Raw genomic sequence first — 16,795 nt, 5'->3', positions numbered from 1 at the left:
TGTGCAGACAGACAGATAGACAGACAGACAGACACACACACACACACACACACACAGAGAGAGAGAGAGAGAGGAGAGAGAGAGAGAGAGAGAGAGAGAGAGAGAGAGAGAGAGAGAGAATGCCAAGTCCTCAACTTTAAAAGGGAAGGTTTTAAAATTTTTTATTTGGAATCTTGTTCCTTTGAGCAATTCATGCCCATGTTCTATAAATCATATTGATACAGTTACAATCAGTGATTCAATTTCCACGCTGCCTCAGCTTAAGACTATCTAAGCATGTGCCTAAAAGCTACTCAGGAATGAATCTTTCCTACTACATCTTTCAGATCACAGGAAATACACCTGACAAAGCCATCTTCCTGAAAGACAATCCAGGCCCCGGGTATAACATTTCAGAAGCAAATTATCTGCTTATGTCCTGTTGGTTTTTTTTTTTTTAACTACAAACTGTTTTTCTTATAATTAGTATTTGCTTTTTAATAAAAATATTTGGTTTTCTTTTTTTCTAGATGGGAAGTCTGACTCTGTAACCCAAGAGAGCCTGAAACAGATAGCAACCCTTCTGCTGCGATCTCTTGGTACAAGTGTGAACTTTCATGCCTGATGATTTTTTACTTTAAATATGAACAAATATCAAAGGTGACTTTGAGAAATAATTATTATTTATAGCTAGTATGGAAACATATATCATATTTTACTAAGGAACCAGCAAAGGTATATTTACAGAATGCCATTTAAAGCGAATATACCAATTTAAAAAAATCAATGAACATAAAATCTAGAGAAAAGGATTAGAAATGTTGAACATATATTATCCTGCAGTTTTTAACACCTCCTTACTTACAGAAAGAATGAACATAATACTAATGTTGTAATTATAAATAATTATGAATAGTACCTACCTATACGAAGATCTCTTTGTAAAACATTCTTATCATAAACATAAAAAGACAAATACTGGAAAGTTCTTGGAATCTCAAAATAAAATTCTTCACTGAAATATGGACTAGAGAGAAAAGAGAAAGCTCATTATGTTAAGTAATATATATTTATTATCACTATTAAATATTCATTACTACCACTATTAAAATGGTATCAATAATAAAATCACATTTAAATTTTACTTTCAACAAACATCCATGAAATGATAAACTAGAATTCTTCAGAATTTCAAACAAATTCTATACAAATCAAGCTGAACTGAAAAGACTTTAGGTGCCAAATTAATTCTAAACATATAGCTTTTCAGAAGGCCCTGTGAACAGAAGATCTAGTAACGCCTAGGCCATGCTTCCCTAAAGTTGACTTACATGAGAGCCAAGAACAAAGCCATTCATATTATCTTAGAGAGATATAACAGTAAAACGTTGTATTACTCACAATAATACCTAATATCTAAAATGAATAATGCTATATAAAATATTTTACATGTATTAGAAATAGACTATTAAGTATTAAGTATTATATTTCCTGAGTTATTTTTGAATTATATATAATCAAATCTGATTGATCTATGGCGGCTGGTGGCCTTTGATAAATTTATAAGCCTGTGTAGCTTCCACCCCAATCAAAATTTAGACTACTGTTATCACTTTAGAAAGTTCCTTTATGCTCCCAATAGTACCCTAACATGTCACAAGAACTAATTTTATGAGCAGTGGGGTTGGGTTGCAGGGGTTAGAGCCTAGGACCTTGTGTATGCTATGCAAGTATATAAATGCATCTTTTATTTGCCAGATATAATTGTTGTTTCAGAGGCTTAATGCTGAAAAATCTCACCCTTTCTAGCTCTTTCTGAACTCTGGCTGGTTCAACTCAGATGCTTTGGCTCTAACTCCTCTCCAAGCTGACTGATTCAAACTGGCTCCTCTCAGCTTCTGAATGAATTGCTCTGCTTGGCCTCAAACTAACTCTGGCAATCTGTTCTAATCTTCTGGCTCCTCCTTATTCTCTGTCTTTATCTGTCTTTTATCTGCAACCTATCTCTGTGTAAAACTCTCCCAGTAACTTTCCCCACCCCTCTATGCTGTCTTTTAAGTCATCTTTCTCATGGTGTGAGAGCTAGGCATATCCTATCACTGACTCATTCTATCAAATCTTTCTCTGATTTGTCATTCAGCCCCTCATGGCTGCTTCCTTCTACAAATTAACTTTACCTTCATTGTCTGGGATTAAATTCCAGCCAGATTAGAGACCTAAGAAGGTCTCTGGATATGATCCCTTGCCAGAACAGGCATGATGCTGGATTAAATTCCTTTACATCTTCCCCCATTCTGTTTAAGCTAAATACTTACACATTTTAACCGCTGAACCACTAGTGCTCTTTTACTGACTTATATTCTTAGTCCAGTGATATGATTTCTTTGTATGTGTGTACATATGTGTGCAAGTATGACTGTTCTGAGTATAAAGACCAGAGGTCAATCACCTAGTTGAATGTCATCACCTAATTTTTTGATACAGGGTCTTTCCTGGAATCTGAAACTCCCTGTTTGGCCACACTGCTGGCTACCTAGCCCCAGGGACCCTTCTGTTCATATACGCCCAGCTCATTTTCATACCACTGCAATAAGCCTTTATGGTGCTGAGGAACCAAACTCAGGTCCTCATGCTTGTATGACAAGACTGAGCTATTTTCCCAATCTCAGTGATTTGATTTGTGTGTGCCTGTGTGTGGATGTGCATACTCCATGTGTGCATCAGTATAGAGATCAGAGGTGGATTATCAAGCATTTTCCTTCATCTATCTCTACCTTATTTTTTTTTAACACAGGGTTCCTAGCTAAGTCTGCAGCTCACTGATGTGGCTATACTGACTAGCCAGCAAGTCCAGGATCTTCCTAGCTCCACAACCTCAGCTCTTCATTACATCACAAGTGTTTGGTTTTTTAAATGGTGCTAAGTATCCAAACTGAAGGTCTCAATTCTTTCAGGATAAGCACTTTATTGACTGACCTATCATGGTGGGGGTAAGAGGCTTGGGAGGCCCCACCAGCAGTTTCCTACTGGAAAGGGAAATCATTGTCCTCAGTGGTGTGGCCATTTGTTTGTTGCCCATGCTCCAGTATATAACACTCTACCTACTCGTATGCAAGCAGTTTAATTAATCGCAGTGGGTCACATACATACATACGTGCAAACATGTGAAAGCAGGAGAGCTTGCCAGAAGGAACCCAGAGAGCGTGTGTGGGCATCAGACGAAAGAGGTGACAGAGTGGGCACAACTTACAACAATACCAATACCAATGTATGGAATTTTCAAAGAAAGAATTAAACATAAAGCCTATCACCTATCTCCCAGGAATTTCCCTGTCCCCTCCTCAATCAGCCCACAGACAGTCAACTAGGGAAAGTCCTATTACTATGGATTACATCCTAAAGGTGATGAAATGGGTTTAAACTGTATTTCCTGATGATTAATGGAGCTGGAACTCTTTTCATGTGTCTCTGAGACACTTGATATCTTCTTTTGTGAAATATCTGAGTCTTCTTATATTTTAAAAACCTTAATTATTAAGCATTTGCTTTGATTTAGAGATATTTAGAAGCAAAATCTCTTAAGTCTATTTACAATTCTAAAGTATTTCCTGTTTTATAATTCAAAGTTATAAAAACTCAAGAAAATATTCTAAAAGTGGAAAAAAGTTAGAAAGACTTACAATGTAGATATTTCCAGTTTAATGGTTGATTATAATTTAGACAAGTATTAAGAACATTATAATAAAATCAAGAGGAGGAAGGATTTTTACTCCAGATTATTTTACCCTATTCTAGAAAGGAAGATTAGGGGGCATTCAGAACCCAAGAATTATCTAGTCTAGCTAGCTATACCCTTAGGTGTCTAAGGCAGTGACACAGCTAGCTTGAAATTACCTTTCAAATTATTTTCTTTTTAAAGATGGAAAGAAATAAAGAAAACTAGTTTCACCATTTTTCCACTATACAAACATTCAGAAAGGTTAAAGGTTATTTTCTCATTTATGGCTACGTATCACAAACTGTAAGTACTCAATTTATGGGCTCAACTTACAAAATTGTTATTTAATTTTGCAATTACTGATTACCTTATGATATAAAATTGTAACAAACTGAAATTTAAAAAATTTCAGGTCTCAAATTCCAGCTGTGCTTTTTAACTTCCTTCATTACATGACATGCGGCCTTTTAGTGACATGATTTCATCATTCATAAACATAAATAAAAAGGCCATTTGTGAATCTGAATGCACAAATGTGAAAAATATCAAGATTCTAAATCAGTATGGGCATATGACTTGTGAGAAAATCTTTGAAGTTTATTACTCCAAATATTTTTGGACTACTAAGGCACCATTAGTTTTTTGTTTTGTTTTTAATTGTGTACTTATTCCTTTTTTTTGAGGAGGGTGTACATGTGAAGTCAGAGAATAACCTGTGGGAGCTGGTTCTCTCCTCTCACCATGTGGTCTCTGGGTACTGACCTCAAGTTTCAAGCTTGACAGCCAGTTCCTTTACCCACTGGCCGAGCCACTACACGGGCTACTTTTAGTTTTATATACCTTTCTTATGAAGAGTTCAAAATTGTAAGACTCAAAAAACAAAAAGCTAAGCAGCAGGGTATGCCTACACTACCAATGTTTGACGCTGAAGTAGGAATAAGAGTTCAATGTCAACTTGGGCTGCGTAGGCAGGCTCTACGCAGAGAGAAGGAAAGGAAAAGGGAAGGAAGGGCAAGGGGAAAAAAGGCAGAAAAAGAATAGGAAAGGAGACACAGGCAAACGTCACAGGAAAATACAAGTATGTAGTTGAAGGTAATAAAGTACCACAGCAGACTTCAGAAGTCCAATGGAATAAAACATCAGCTGACAACGGTTTCACTCTCCATGCTTCTCTCAACAACTCCCAGTGTGGTGGTGGTGGTGGTGGTGGTCTCTGTCTGTCTGTCTGTCTGTCTGTCTGTCTGTCTCTGTCTCTCTGTCTCTGTCTCTCTCTGTCTCTCTGTCTCTCTGTCTCTCTCTCTCTCTCTCTCTCTCTCTCTCTCTCTCTCTCTCTCTCTCTCTCTCTCTCTCTCTCTCTCTCTCGGAGATAGACTTTCATTATGTAGCCTCAACAGACATCTGACCACCTCTGCCTTCCAAGTGCTGGGATTTAGAGCATGTATCATGACACCTGGCTTTAGCACAGTTCTATATCAAAATTACAAACACAAACACTGCTACAAGGCAGAGGAGGCAAAGAAGAAGCTGTAGTACTTTAAAAGAATAATTATACTTTCAAAGATAAAAATAACCTACCAAGGGCTTATTTCCTGATAATACATTAGTAAGTAACTTGTATATGTGCAGATGAAGACAGAGAAAGGGTGTATTTGTATAGCCCAGAGGTTAACATCAGTTATCTTTTTCAATCATATTCTACCTTATTCTTTGAGATAGGACTCTTGTTAAACAGTTTATCTACACTGGCTAGCCAGCAGGTTTCTGGGATCCTCCTACCTCCATATCCCCAGCACTGGGAACTGTAAGTGTGCCTGGCTTTCTTACATGGGCACAGGGGATGTAACACTCAACCTCATATTTGTGCAGCAAGTGCTTTACCAAGAAAGCATCTACCTCTTAGCTTCTACTTGTGTGAATTTTAAGCTAATATATTCTTTGGAGAAATAAAAAGATGTGCTTTGAGGAAAGCTCAAACAAGTAGGACTACTTGAACTCTTTTAATAGCTGTCTTCAAACATTAATACTGCCACGTAAAAGAGGGACTAAAATTGTTCCCCAGAAACCTAAGGGACAGAGTGAGGACAGCTAAGACAAAATACTTTCTAAGGCAATGAAAGCCACATGAGAGCCAGGCATCACTGGTGCCATGCTTAGACAGATGAGTAAACAGAACCTAGACCTGAGCAAGCGCTCGCCACATGACTGGATGCCATTCTGATACTCATTAACCAATTAAACATAAGCACTTTCTGAGTCAGAGGAGTTCAAAGACCAAGCAGATTACTTAGGAAATGTGAACTTCTTGGTGACTAAAGCACGATTAGGTAATGCCCCATGACCACTTGCCAGAACTACTGCTAAGGAGACCACTGCTCTCAGTTCAACTTATTGACATTCAAGACCTCTTCAAATGCTTACAGTCTGAAAATCTAAAAAATACATTCATAATACAATAGAAAACCTTTAAATAAAAACATTAGCTTCAAATCAAGAAAGTCAATTTGACAATAAAAATCTGGAAATACATAAAACTATGAATATATATCAAATGAATAATTTCTAATTTTTCTACCAACCTTAAAGACTTTTCAACAACCTGGGTGCGATAAACTTCTTCTTGGTCCAAATTTATAGTGCAGAAGCAATCTCGCATTTTGTTGGGTCCAAGATATGGCAATAAATTTTTTGCTTTATCTGTTGGCACAAAAGTTTCAATTGATGTTAAATCTTTTACTTATATCACCCAAAGCTTATATGAATTCAGTCTCGAAGAAGGCATAATATGGAGTATAGAAAAAAGTAACTAGTGATCAGAGAGGCCGCAGGGGTCTAAAGGAGGCTAGTGAAGACTGAGGGATGGCACTACAAAGTGCTCAGCTTTCCTGAGAAGCCTATAAAAACAAGTATTTTATTACAAGAAAAAAAACCTAAGTGTTTAAAAGCAAAAAAGAGCAGAGGAGCTATCAAGAGACACATCACTGCATCCTTCCTCTATGAAAGGGTAGTTTCTCTCCATCCTGTCCCATCAGAACCATCTCAAGAATTTTCCTGCAATTAACCTCTCCTTAATCAGCATTAAATTTCCCTTCCACCTCTTTGCTCTCAATAGCATATAAACAACACTTCACAATTAAAACAAACAAAAGAAGCAAATAATCCCAGCTCTTCTCCCTGCCACACCTCCATTTCCAGACTCCTTTTTCAGGGGAGAACTTCTTCAAAGCACTGTCCCTCCATTTCTCACTTTCCATTCATGCTGTGGTCCTTTCTAATCTGCTTCAGTTCCAAAGTAACAATGAAACTGCTTTAGTTAAGGTCACCAATGTCAATGGATGTTGATTCACCAATGTTCAATCTGTTCTTACTTACTATATCTGCACCTTTGCAGCAGCATCTAACAGAGTGGATGTTTAACATGCTCCCTTTTCTTATATTCCATAACATACTATTTTTTTAAAGATTTATTTTATTCATATGAGTACATTGTAGCTGTCTTCAGACACACCAGAAGAGGGCATCAGATCTCATTACAGATGGCTGTGAGCCACCATGTGGTTGCTGGGATTTGAACTCAGGTCCTATGGAAGAGCAGTCGGTGCTTTTACCTGCTGAACCGTCTCTCCAGCCCCACGACATACTATTTCTGGCTTTCCTCCTATGTCTTCCACTCTTGGTTCATCTCCTCCTCATGCTGTAATTGCCTCGGGGCTCCATTCTAGACCACCCCTTCCTTTTTCCATAATCTACTGCAGTACACAGGGTTAATGCTGTGAGCTCTAGCTCTGTTTGCAGGCCTGACCTTCCCTCATCCATACCACTAGATATCTGGCAGGTACCTCATATTTAACAAGTCCCCAAGACCAATCTTATTTCCTCTTCTGTAAGCTCTTCCCTTGGTCTACCACCACTTCCTTCTCGCTCATCATCTTCCTGCCTCTCCCTTATACAATCTAGCTTATTAGCAAATCCAGAAGATCCTTAAAAAGACAAAATCTAAAATTCAACTACTTCTTTCCTTCACCAGAATCACCTAAATCCAAGCCACTGCAACCTTTTCTTCATACAAGCATGGTAATATCTTCTGCTTCTTTACTCTTCAACACCTGGTCTTCACCAAGAGATGTGATCTTTTCTTTCCTTCTCCATGCTAGGGATCAGACCCAAGCCATCTGCACGAATGCACAGTAAATGAATGCTCTACTGCTGAGCCATAATCCAAGCCTGGTCTTTTCATAAGACTGACCTTGGTCACTTCTCTGCTCATAGCACTTGTCTGAGAATAAGCTCTAATCTCTAAACCATAATCTACATAACCCTAAAGTTCCCCTTTGGACTCCTCCTTCTGTTCTTCCCAGGGGTCACTTTTCCCCATTCACCAGCTGTGTCAAGTTTATTGTGCTTTCTGCCTGGATCTCTTTACATGGCTGGTCCATTCTTATCAATCAGGCCTGAGCTTAAATGACACTTGACAGAGCTCTTTTCCCTAATCAGTCTTATGTTTGGTTTCCTTGAGAGAATTTGTAATGGGCTGAACTTCAGTTAAGAGTTTCTGCAGCTCCTGTATGAGGCCTCAGAACTTGCTAATGCCCAAGATCTAAAATAGTAAAACTCTTGTGACATGTTTGTTGAAGGAATAAAAAACCCAGCAAGTCAAGCTTTGAAGGTCTCATGACCTATTTGTGTACCAAAATGGCACACAAGTGTCTACTTGAAATGTATATTGAAATTACATACCAATGCACAAATCTAAGAAAGTGAGGAAGGGGCCAGCAAGAAGGCTAAGTGGGTAAAAACATCTGTGTGCGATCCAGACTAGCTGGATGCAGGAGTGCACATGAATGTTTCCAGCAGTTCTCCAGTAAGACAGGAGGTGATACAGGAGACCAACCCAGAAGCTCTGGGGTAGTAGGACAACAGATAAACCCTGCAGCCAGGTAGATCTCTGTGAGACCCGAGGACAGGCTGGTCTATAGAGTGAGTTCCAAGATAACTAAAGCTACTCAGAGAAACCCTGTCTGTCTTAGGGGAAAACAAAACAACAACAAAAACAAAAAACAAAAAGGGAGAGAGAAACCATGTTTGAAAAACAAGATGAACTGGCTAGAATGGTGGCACATGCCTTTGATACCAGCAACTAGAGTCAGAGGCAGGAGGGTCCCTATGAATTTGAAGTTCTCTCCCCTGTCCCTCCTCTCTCCCTACACAGGACCTTGCTTAGCAATTCTATTTTCACTGTTGTCAAACTTCTTCAGACTCTCCTTTGCCTCTGCATAACACAATGGTTTTAAGACCAAAGTTTATAGAGACCATAATACAACGCCCAATTTTATATGCATATGTATACACATATACATATATGACTATAATAGACATGCTCCATATTTGAGAGTTTAGAACATTAATCATTACCCTAGGACTTGTACCTGTTTTAGTCATGTTAAATACTGTTTAGAAAATAATGGGATATAATGTGTACATAATCTACCAATCCCACGCCCCACGAGGGAAACAAGGGTTATTTTGTCTGTAGAATTTAATGAAACTGAATTGTACCCAGCATCACTTTTTTAGAAAAAGCAGTTTTCCTAATGTATTCTTTTCATTATTCACCACTGGTTGACATTCAAATAAGCTGTTTTGAAAATTCGTCCCATCAATGCCCAGTTCTCCCAAATAATCACATTTTTATCAGTTATGAGGAATTTTAAACTACAATTCCAAACTACAGTAGTGATTACTGCTCATTTACACAGCACAGTAGGCAATGGTTAGAACACAAAAGCACTGCCGCATCCCTCACGCAGAAGAAGGAGGTAACAGTGCACTCCACCATCAAGCTACATGAAGTGCAAAGTGAAGCATTTTCGAAGCCTCTATTTCCCCACGGGATGGTCCTACTATTTCTAGGCAAGTTTAGGACATAAATCACATGACAGAGCCAAAATAACCCACCCTCTACTCCTCCTCTTTCACTCATACCCTAGCTTTCCACAATTAGCTTTCAGACCTTCCTTTGTCTAGAACCTTTATGAACACCAATCAAATTGTTGCTTGTCAATACCCACTTTAATGTGGCCACTTTGTAGTATCCTAACACTAACCTACCCTCAGTTTGTTTAGCTCATGCTAAATGGTCTTTGTTTTAGTCCCTCATTTAGGCTTTTTATCTACAGAGCTCATTTAAATGGGGGGAAGCTTGTAATAGACTATTTAATTCATCTAAGGTGAAGGACCTCTTTTAGGTATTTTAAAAATATGCCATTATAAAATAAAAGACTCTCCAGGCATGGTGGCACACACCTTTAGTCCTAGCACTCAGGAAGCATAGTTCTGTGAATGGATCTCTGAGTTCAAGGCTACTCTGGTCTACATACTGAGTTCTACTCTTAAGAAGAATCAAGTTTATACTCATACAAGATATGGTAGATCAGTGGTACAACATTACTTGTATTCCTTTCTGTATTATAGAGACTCTAAAGCTAAAAATTCTCTCCTAGTCTATCCTGCAGCTATGTTTATGTTCCTAAGTTCTACTAATTTAAGTTTTACTAATCAGATTCATTCAGTAGTAAACTGGATTTCAGAGGGACACTGAGTTTTGGTAGTTTCTAGTAGCAAGCAGTACCAGTTACAGGTTTCATGTGTGTTAAGAAGAAATTCACAAGGCACCCATTCTATTGTAAAGGCTATGGGAGGTGTGGGCTGGATCTTGAGCCAGCAACAGTGATTATGAAGGTGGCTATCTGCTAATGGCCATTTGTTAATACTAGCACATCTTTAACCATGGCAGAGGTAGGAAGGTTCTAAGCAAAAAATAGTTACAAATTGTCCCTGTGTGAGCTGGGCAGTGGTGGCACATGCCTTTGATCCCAGCTCTTGGGAGGTGAAAGCTGGCAGATTTCTGAGTTCAAGGCTAGCCTGGTCTGCAGAGTGAGTTCCAGAACAGTCAGGGCTACACAGAGAAACCCTGTCTCAAATAAACAACAATAACAAAATGTGTGTGTGTGTGTGTGTGTTTAAACCAATTCTACAGGGCCCTTTTGATTTAAAAGAGGCAGTAACTTTTGTGGAAGCCTATGTAAGATGTGATTATATTTGTTTTTGTGATACTGTGAAACTTGGCCTCACAGCCATGTTATGCAAGCATTGCACTACTGAGCAAAACCATAGCCCTTGAAACTTGACTTCTGAAGTCATTCCTGAGAATTCCACAAGTCTTTTTTGGGAGTCTGAGGGAGGTAAGGGCGCATGCACATAAGTGTGTAGTGAACATGGAATCCAGGGAACAATCTCAGGTGCCATTCCTTAGGGGCTGTCCACTTTTGTTTTTTGATACAGGGTTAGAACTCACTTAAAAGACCTTGGGTCTGACAATATGGCTCAGTGGGTAAAGGTGTTTGCCTTGGAAGCTTAGACCCTTAGAGCCCAAGTGCAGATGGTAGGAGAGAACTGACCGCATGAAATTGTCCTCTGACCTCCATTATCACCTGCATGCTCAAGCACACACACACACACACACACACACACACACACACACACACACACACACGGTGGGGGGCAGATCATTGTTCCTCTTCCAGAGGACTGGAGTTCTGTTCCCAAGTGGCTCACAATAATTGCTTCTAACTCCAGTTCAAGAGATCTGACATCCTCTTCTGGCCTCTAAGGGCACTGGTGTACATATAATATACACCCACAAAGACACACACATAAATGAAAACAATGAACCTTTAAAGTGATATATATCTTAATTCAATGCATGAATGAACCTGTCTCTGGAAAATATTCCTTATAGCATTTTTACCACAGTTAATATGATACTTGAATAAGTCAGTTGAAAAAATACAATTTTCACTTGTTTTATTATTAATAAAAGGAAATCTGTATATGCACATGTTTATATATACAAATTCAGTATATCCATGTGTACTCATCAAGGCCAGAATTCAACACTGGGTGTGTTCCTCTCTTCATTAGACATTTCTTCTTTCACAGATATCTGTTTGTTTGTTTGTTTGTTTGTTTTTTGGTTTTTTGGATTTTGTTTTTTTCGAGACAGGGTTTCTCTATGTAGCCCAGGCTGTCCTGGAACTCACTCCGTACACCAGGCTGGCCTCGAACTCAGAAATCCGCCTGCCTCTGCCTCCCAGAGTGCTGGGATTACAGGCGTGCGCCACTACCGCCCGGCACAGATATCTGTAAGTTGGCCAAAATACCTTCCCATTATATGACAGTGGTTTTAGCCAACCAGTAAGATACAACTTTTCTTCAGTGTGTGTGTGTGTGTGTGTGTGTGTGTGTGTGTGTGTGTGTGGCTTTCCCACTCACCTTGGACTTGCCATGTTCTGAGGATAGAGAGAATGGTAACCTGTACTCTTCACCTCCTGCCTCTACATCCCAAGTGCTACAGTTACAGGCCTATGCCACCATTCTCAGCTAGTATCAGTTTTTATCTTAAATTAATTTAAAATTCTGATGATCTGTACATGGAAGCACGAGTTTTCCATTTCTGTTATTAGTTACTATGTCCTTTGGTATTTATTATCTTGCTTTTAACTGTTTACTATTTGACAATGGCAAAAAGTGACGGTCTCCTGGTTTCTCCCATTTCCTTAGTTACGCAGAAGCTACCTTCTCAATGAGGTCCTCGCTGACTGTTCTCACCCTCTGTCTTTTACACAGTACCCAGTCCTATGTCCACTTACTAATGTGCCACATAATGACTGTATACAGAGACTTATTGTTAACCTTTAGAGGGTTGACACAGATCAACGTATATCAAAGGAGAAATTTACATGTAATTTTATTTATTTTTGAGACAGAGTCTCATTAAGTAGCCTTGGCTGGCCTTAAACTTTAGCAGTTTTAATTTTTAAATACCACATGTGAGCACAGTGCTCATAGAAGTCATAAAGAGCATCAGGTCTCCCTGGAGCTGGAGTTATATATAGGCTATTGCACCGTGGATGCTGGGAACCACTCTCATCCTCTCCAAGAGGAGTTTACACTCATAACTGTTTAGCCTCTACTCCAGCCCCAATGTTATATATTTTGATGCTTGTCCTCTCTGTGTAGATTATAAATTTTTTGGGAACAGTCTCCCACTGATCCTGAAGCTAACAAGTTTGCCTAGATCTAGCTAGCCCCTGAGTCCCAGGAATCCTCCTGTTCAATCTCCCCCAAGATTGAATTACGAGTGTGTATCACCATATTTGGCTTTTTAAATGTGAGTTGTGAATATCAAACTAAGATTTTTATGATTTTGCAGCAAACATTTTACCAACTGAGCCATCTTCCTAGTTGCCATGTAAACTGTGTCTGGTCCTAGAACACTAACATCAAGCTGCCCAGCAGAGGCTTTGGTATGTGTGGTCTGTACACCTGTGTGTGTATGTGTACATGTGGATGCTTTAGGGAAGTCTGCATATATATTTCTATCAGTAGGTTTGGTTGTTGTCTAAGAATGTTCTAGGTGAATACAGTACTGAATAAGCCATCTTTCAAATATCTGGATGCCCCACAACTAGGGATTTTTCTCACATGTTTGATTTGTACAGCATTAGATAAGCAATTCTGTTCTTTTTTATAAAGTAAATCATCAGCAACAAGAGCATTAATGAATAAATCACAGTCAAAAGCCAATAGCATGGTTATCTTTCCACTCTATTCTTAAAGACTTTCTAAAATAGTAGTTCTGAGACTCTATCCTTGTCTGAAAGAGTCTTGGTAAACCCAGCCTTACTTCAAAGCATACCTTTAAAACAAAGAAGGACCCAACACAGATCCTAAAGGGATTAAGCTTCAGAGGAAATTATAATAGGTTAGGGTCCTGGACAAAATAATACTTAAAAAAAAAAGTAGTATTTGGAGCAGGAAAAAGCCAAGCCAAACCACAGTGAAAAGCTACCACTTACTTAATAAATTAATATGTTACACACAGCAGACTTTTAAAGATCATGTCATTTTACTTAAATTTCACAATAAATCCTCCAAGTGATACATATTTTTCAAAATACAGACATTAATACGGGAAGAACAATGTTCCCACAGAAGGCCTGCCACATGGCCTGCCTCACATGGGACATGGTGTCATCCTTGGCGATGGAGGTGGGAACAAGAGGAGCACCTTCAAGGCAGCAGTGACTAAATCAAATTAAGGCAGGGGGATGGAAGGAGAGCCAGAGGACACAGGATGGAGCCCAGCAGAGAACCTAAAATGGAAGACTGCAGCGGTCTAGCTTAGACAACAGAGTTACTAAAAGTTGTTACATGGCCTTCTTCAGGACAATTACTCTGACAAGGGTCTTGACTGAGGTAATGAAAAGGAAAGAGATGAAAGAAAAATTGAAGAGAAACTACAGAGAGAATTCATAGAATCTGATATAAACTGATCCACGTGACACAAAATATGATGTCTTTAGAAATGTCGATCTAAACAGAAGCTTTTAGCTTTTATATAGTGAGAGATATGACAGTATGTAAACTTCACTGTATATTCACACTACCAACAAAAAACAAAGAAGGATTAAACATACTTAAAAAAAAAAAATACTGTGGGAACAAGAGAGATGGCTCAGTGGTTAAAAGTCCTTGCTGTGCCGGGTGGTGGTGGAGCATACCTGTAATCCCAGCACTCTGGGAGGCAGAGGCAGGCGGATTTCTGAGTTCGAGGCCAGCCTGGTCTACAGAGTGAGTTCCAGGACAGCCAGGACTATACAGAGAAACACTGTCTCGAAAATACCAAATCCAAAAAACCAAAAAACAAAAAAAAAGAAAAAACAAAAAAGAAAAAACAAAAAAGAAAAAAGAAAAAACTAAATCCAAAACAACAACAACAACAACAACAACAAAGTTCTTGATGCTATTGCAGAGAGATAAGTTTGGTTCCTAACAGCCAGATGACGGCTCACAATCATCCATAACTCCAAGTCTAGAGGATCTGGTGTGCTCTGAGGCCATGGGGTACACATGTAGTGCATACATGTACAGCATTCAAAGCTCTCATACACTTAAGATAAAATAAATCTTTAAAAAAAATAAAAAAAATTAAAGTATGAACTCAGGTTGATAAGTTTAAATAAAATTAAAATGCCACCTAATTATACATCAGACAATCCTAGCTATGATATGATAATATATAATAAAGTCTTCAAAAATTTCTTACAATTTCAATTTCTGCAACAGGGCAATTCTAAAACCACAAGTAGTACTGACAACACAGCAAGTTAAATGAGTGCATTTTAAAGCAGACATCTGAGTTTCAATATAAGCTTTGTACTTTAGAATCTGGTATGTCCTTAGTTTCAACTTCCTGTGTAAAAGAGGTAATACTTAGGACTGTTGTGAATATTAACTGTGGTAAAGCACTTGGCACAATATCTAAAACAAAACAAGAACTAGTACTCTTGCTGGGATAGAGGTTCTTAACATTAACATCTATATAAAATTCCCTTATCCAAGCTACTATGTCCTAATCAAAGCTAATGCATAATAACTGTTCCAGTTATCTATACTGTGATGATACTAATCACCTCTGACTGAAGCTTAGTCTAGAACAAGAAGTTAGGAAACTACTGTACATGAAAAGGCTAGTTTCACAAGGTATTGCCAGGAAGTGTCCATAGGTTATAGAAGTATGTTACCAAGTGCAGGAAGGATCTTCCTGTGGTTTGCCTTTCTCACTTCTGGTGTCAGTTTTGAATGTGTGCTGTTTTTTAAGGTCCCTACAGGTCCCTGTGCACGGTGAGAAGGCAATCAGAGATTATGGTGTACTCTCTGCTGAGCTAGGCCATTGGTCCCTACAGCTACAAGATGCTTAGCAAGACTCATAGGCAACCTAAAGAGCCTGGAATGGTGAGCAAAAAGCTAAAAGACAGACGCTGGCAGAGCCTGGGCCACACGGACAGGCCTTCATGGGATGTGACTGCTACCTTTGCTAATGCTGCTAATCTTGTCAGCTACTTTTCAAAAGTGAAAAAGCAGAGCCTGATAACAAGGAGGATACACATACCTCATGAGTTTATCAGAGGTGCGTACATATTAGGGGAACCACTCAAAAGCAAGAAAGTGCATTAAACAGCAGAGCTCAGTGGGCGTGGCGGCACACACTTGCAGCTCCGGCTCTCCCTAGGCTGAGGGTTTGAGGCTAGCCACAACTACATAGTGAGAGAGACTTCATGTCAAAAAACAAGGAAGTGGAGAAAGAAAGGAAGAAAGGAAGAGGAAGGGAGGGAGGAAGGAAGGGAGGGAGGGAGGGAGGGAAGTCCAAAGGGAGGAGGAGGTGGAACAGAAAAACCATCAAAAGCAGGGGTAGGAGAGCAAAGGAGTATTTTGACAAGCCCCTGGGCTCCTTCTCACTGCATTTGACAACAGTCTAGCTTTACTTACTATTCATTAGGCCACTGTGACTTTAGAGAAATCACCATGACTGACAACAGAAATGCCTTCACGCGATACACAGGCAACCTGGCGTAGGGAATGGACATGAGCTGGTCGACAAGCCTGCTGATCTCTGGTGTTGCTAAAGAGCCTCTCTGCTGCTCCTTCTTAAAGAACAGCGATCTTCTAACAAAATGAAGCAAATGAAATACTAAGCAAAGTCTCCTAGCCCAATACCCGGAAAGCAGCAAATATTCAATAAACATTGCTTCACTTCCCATATGTACTGAGCAAATTTTATATAAACTGTCCAAATATACAGGTTTAAAATTATTCAGGACCTTTATATAACATTTCTCTGAAAAGTATTAAATTTTTGAAAAGTCAACATTCTTAGCATAAGCAACTGAACAACAGGCAAAGTACATAGGAATCCATTGAATTTTTCTGAGTTTCATTTTCTTTAACCTCAAAATAAAATTATGGGGTTAACACATGCTTCTCTTGAAGACCCGAGTTCAGTTCCCAGCATCCATATAGGGTGGTCCCAACCACCTCTAACTCCCCTAGCTCCTATAGGCACCTGCACTCACATATGCATAATTAAACAGAAATCATTGAAATTGCCCAAAAGACATAAAAGGAGGGCTGGTGAGGTAACTCAGCAGGCAGTTGCTGCTACTGCTGATGACACAGTGGATGAACTAGAAGAGAACCAAC

General features: G+C 39.1%; 1 protein-coding gene across 3 annotated transcripts in view; it reads right to left on the bottom strand.

Annotated features, from left to right (window-relative positions):
* Rasa2 (RAS p21 protein activator 2) overlaps positions 1-16,795 on the bottom strand; it is a 110,010-nt gene that overhangs the window by 82,438 nt on the left and 10,777 nt on the right. For all 3 annotated transcript variants that reach the window (XM_052187601.1, XM_052187602.1, XM_052187603.1), the window contains exons 2-3: positions 6,274-6,391; positions 903-1,006 (exon numbers count right to left, since the gene is read on the bottom strand). In XM_052187601.1, the coding sequence (XP_052043561.1) occupies positions 903-1,006; positions 6,274-6,391 (222 nt within the window). The remainder of the gene's footprint in view (positions 1-902; positions 1,007-6,273; positions 6,392-16,795) is intronic.

This window comes from Apodemus sylvaticus, chromosome 7 (assembly GCF_947179515.1).
Source record: "Apodemus sylvaticus chromosome 7, mApoSyl1.1, whole genome shotgun sequence".
Taxonomy (NCBI): domain Eukaryota; kingdom Metazoa; phylum Chordata; class Mammalia; order Rodentia; family Muridae; genus Apodemus; species Apodemus sylvaticus.
This window is presented reverse-complemented; position numbering and strand designations above follow the sequence as displayed.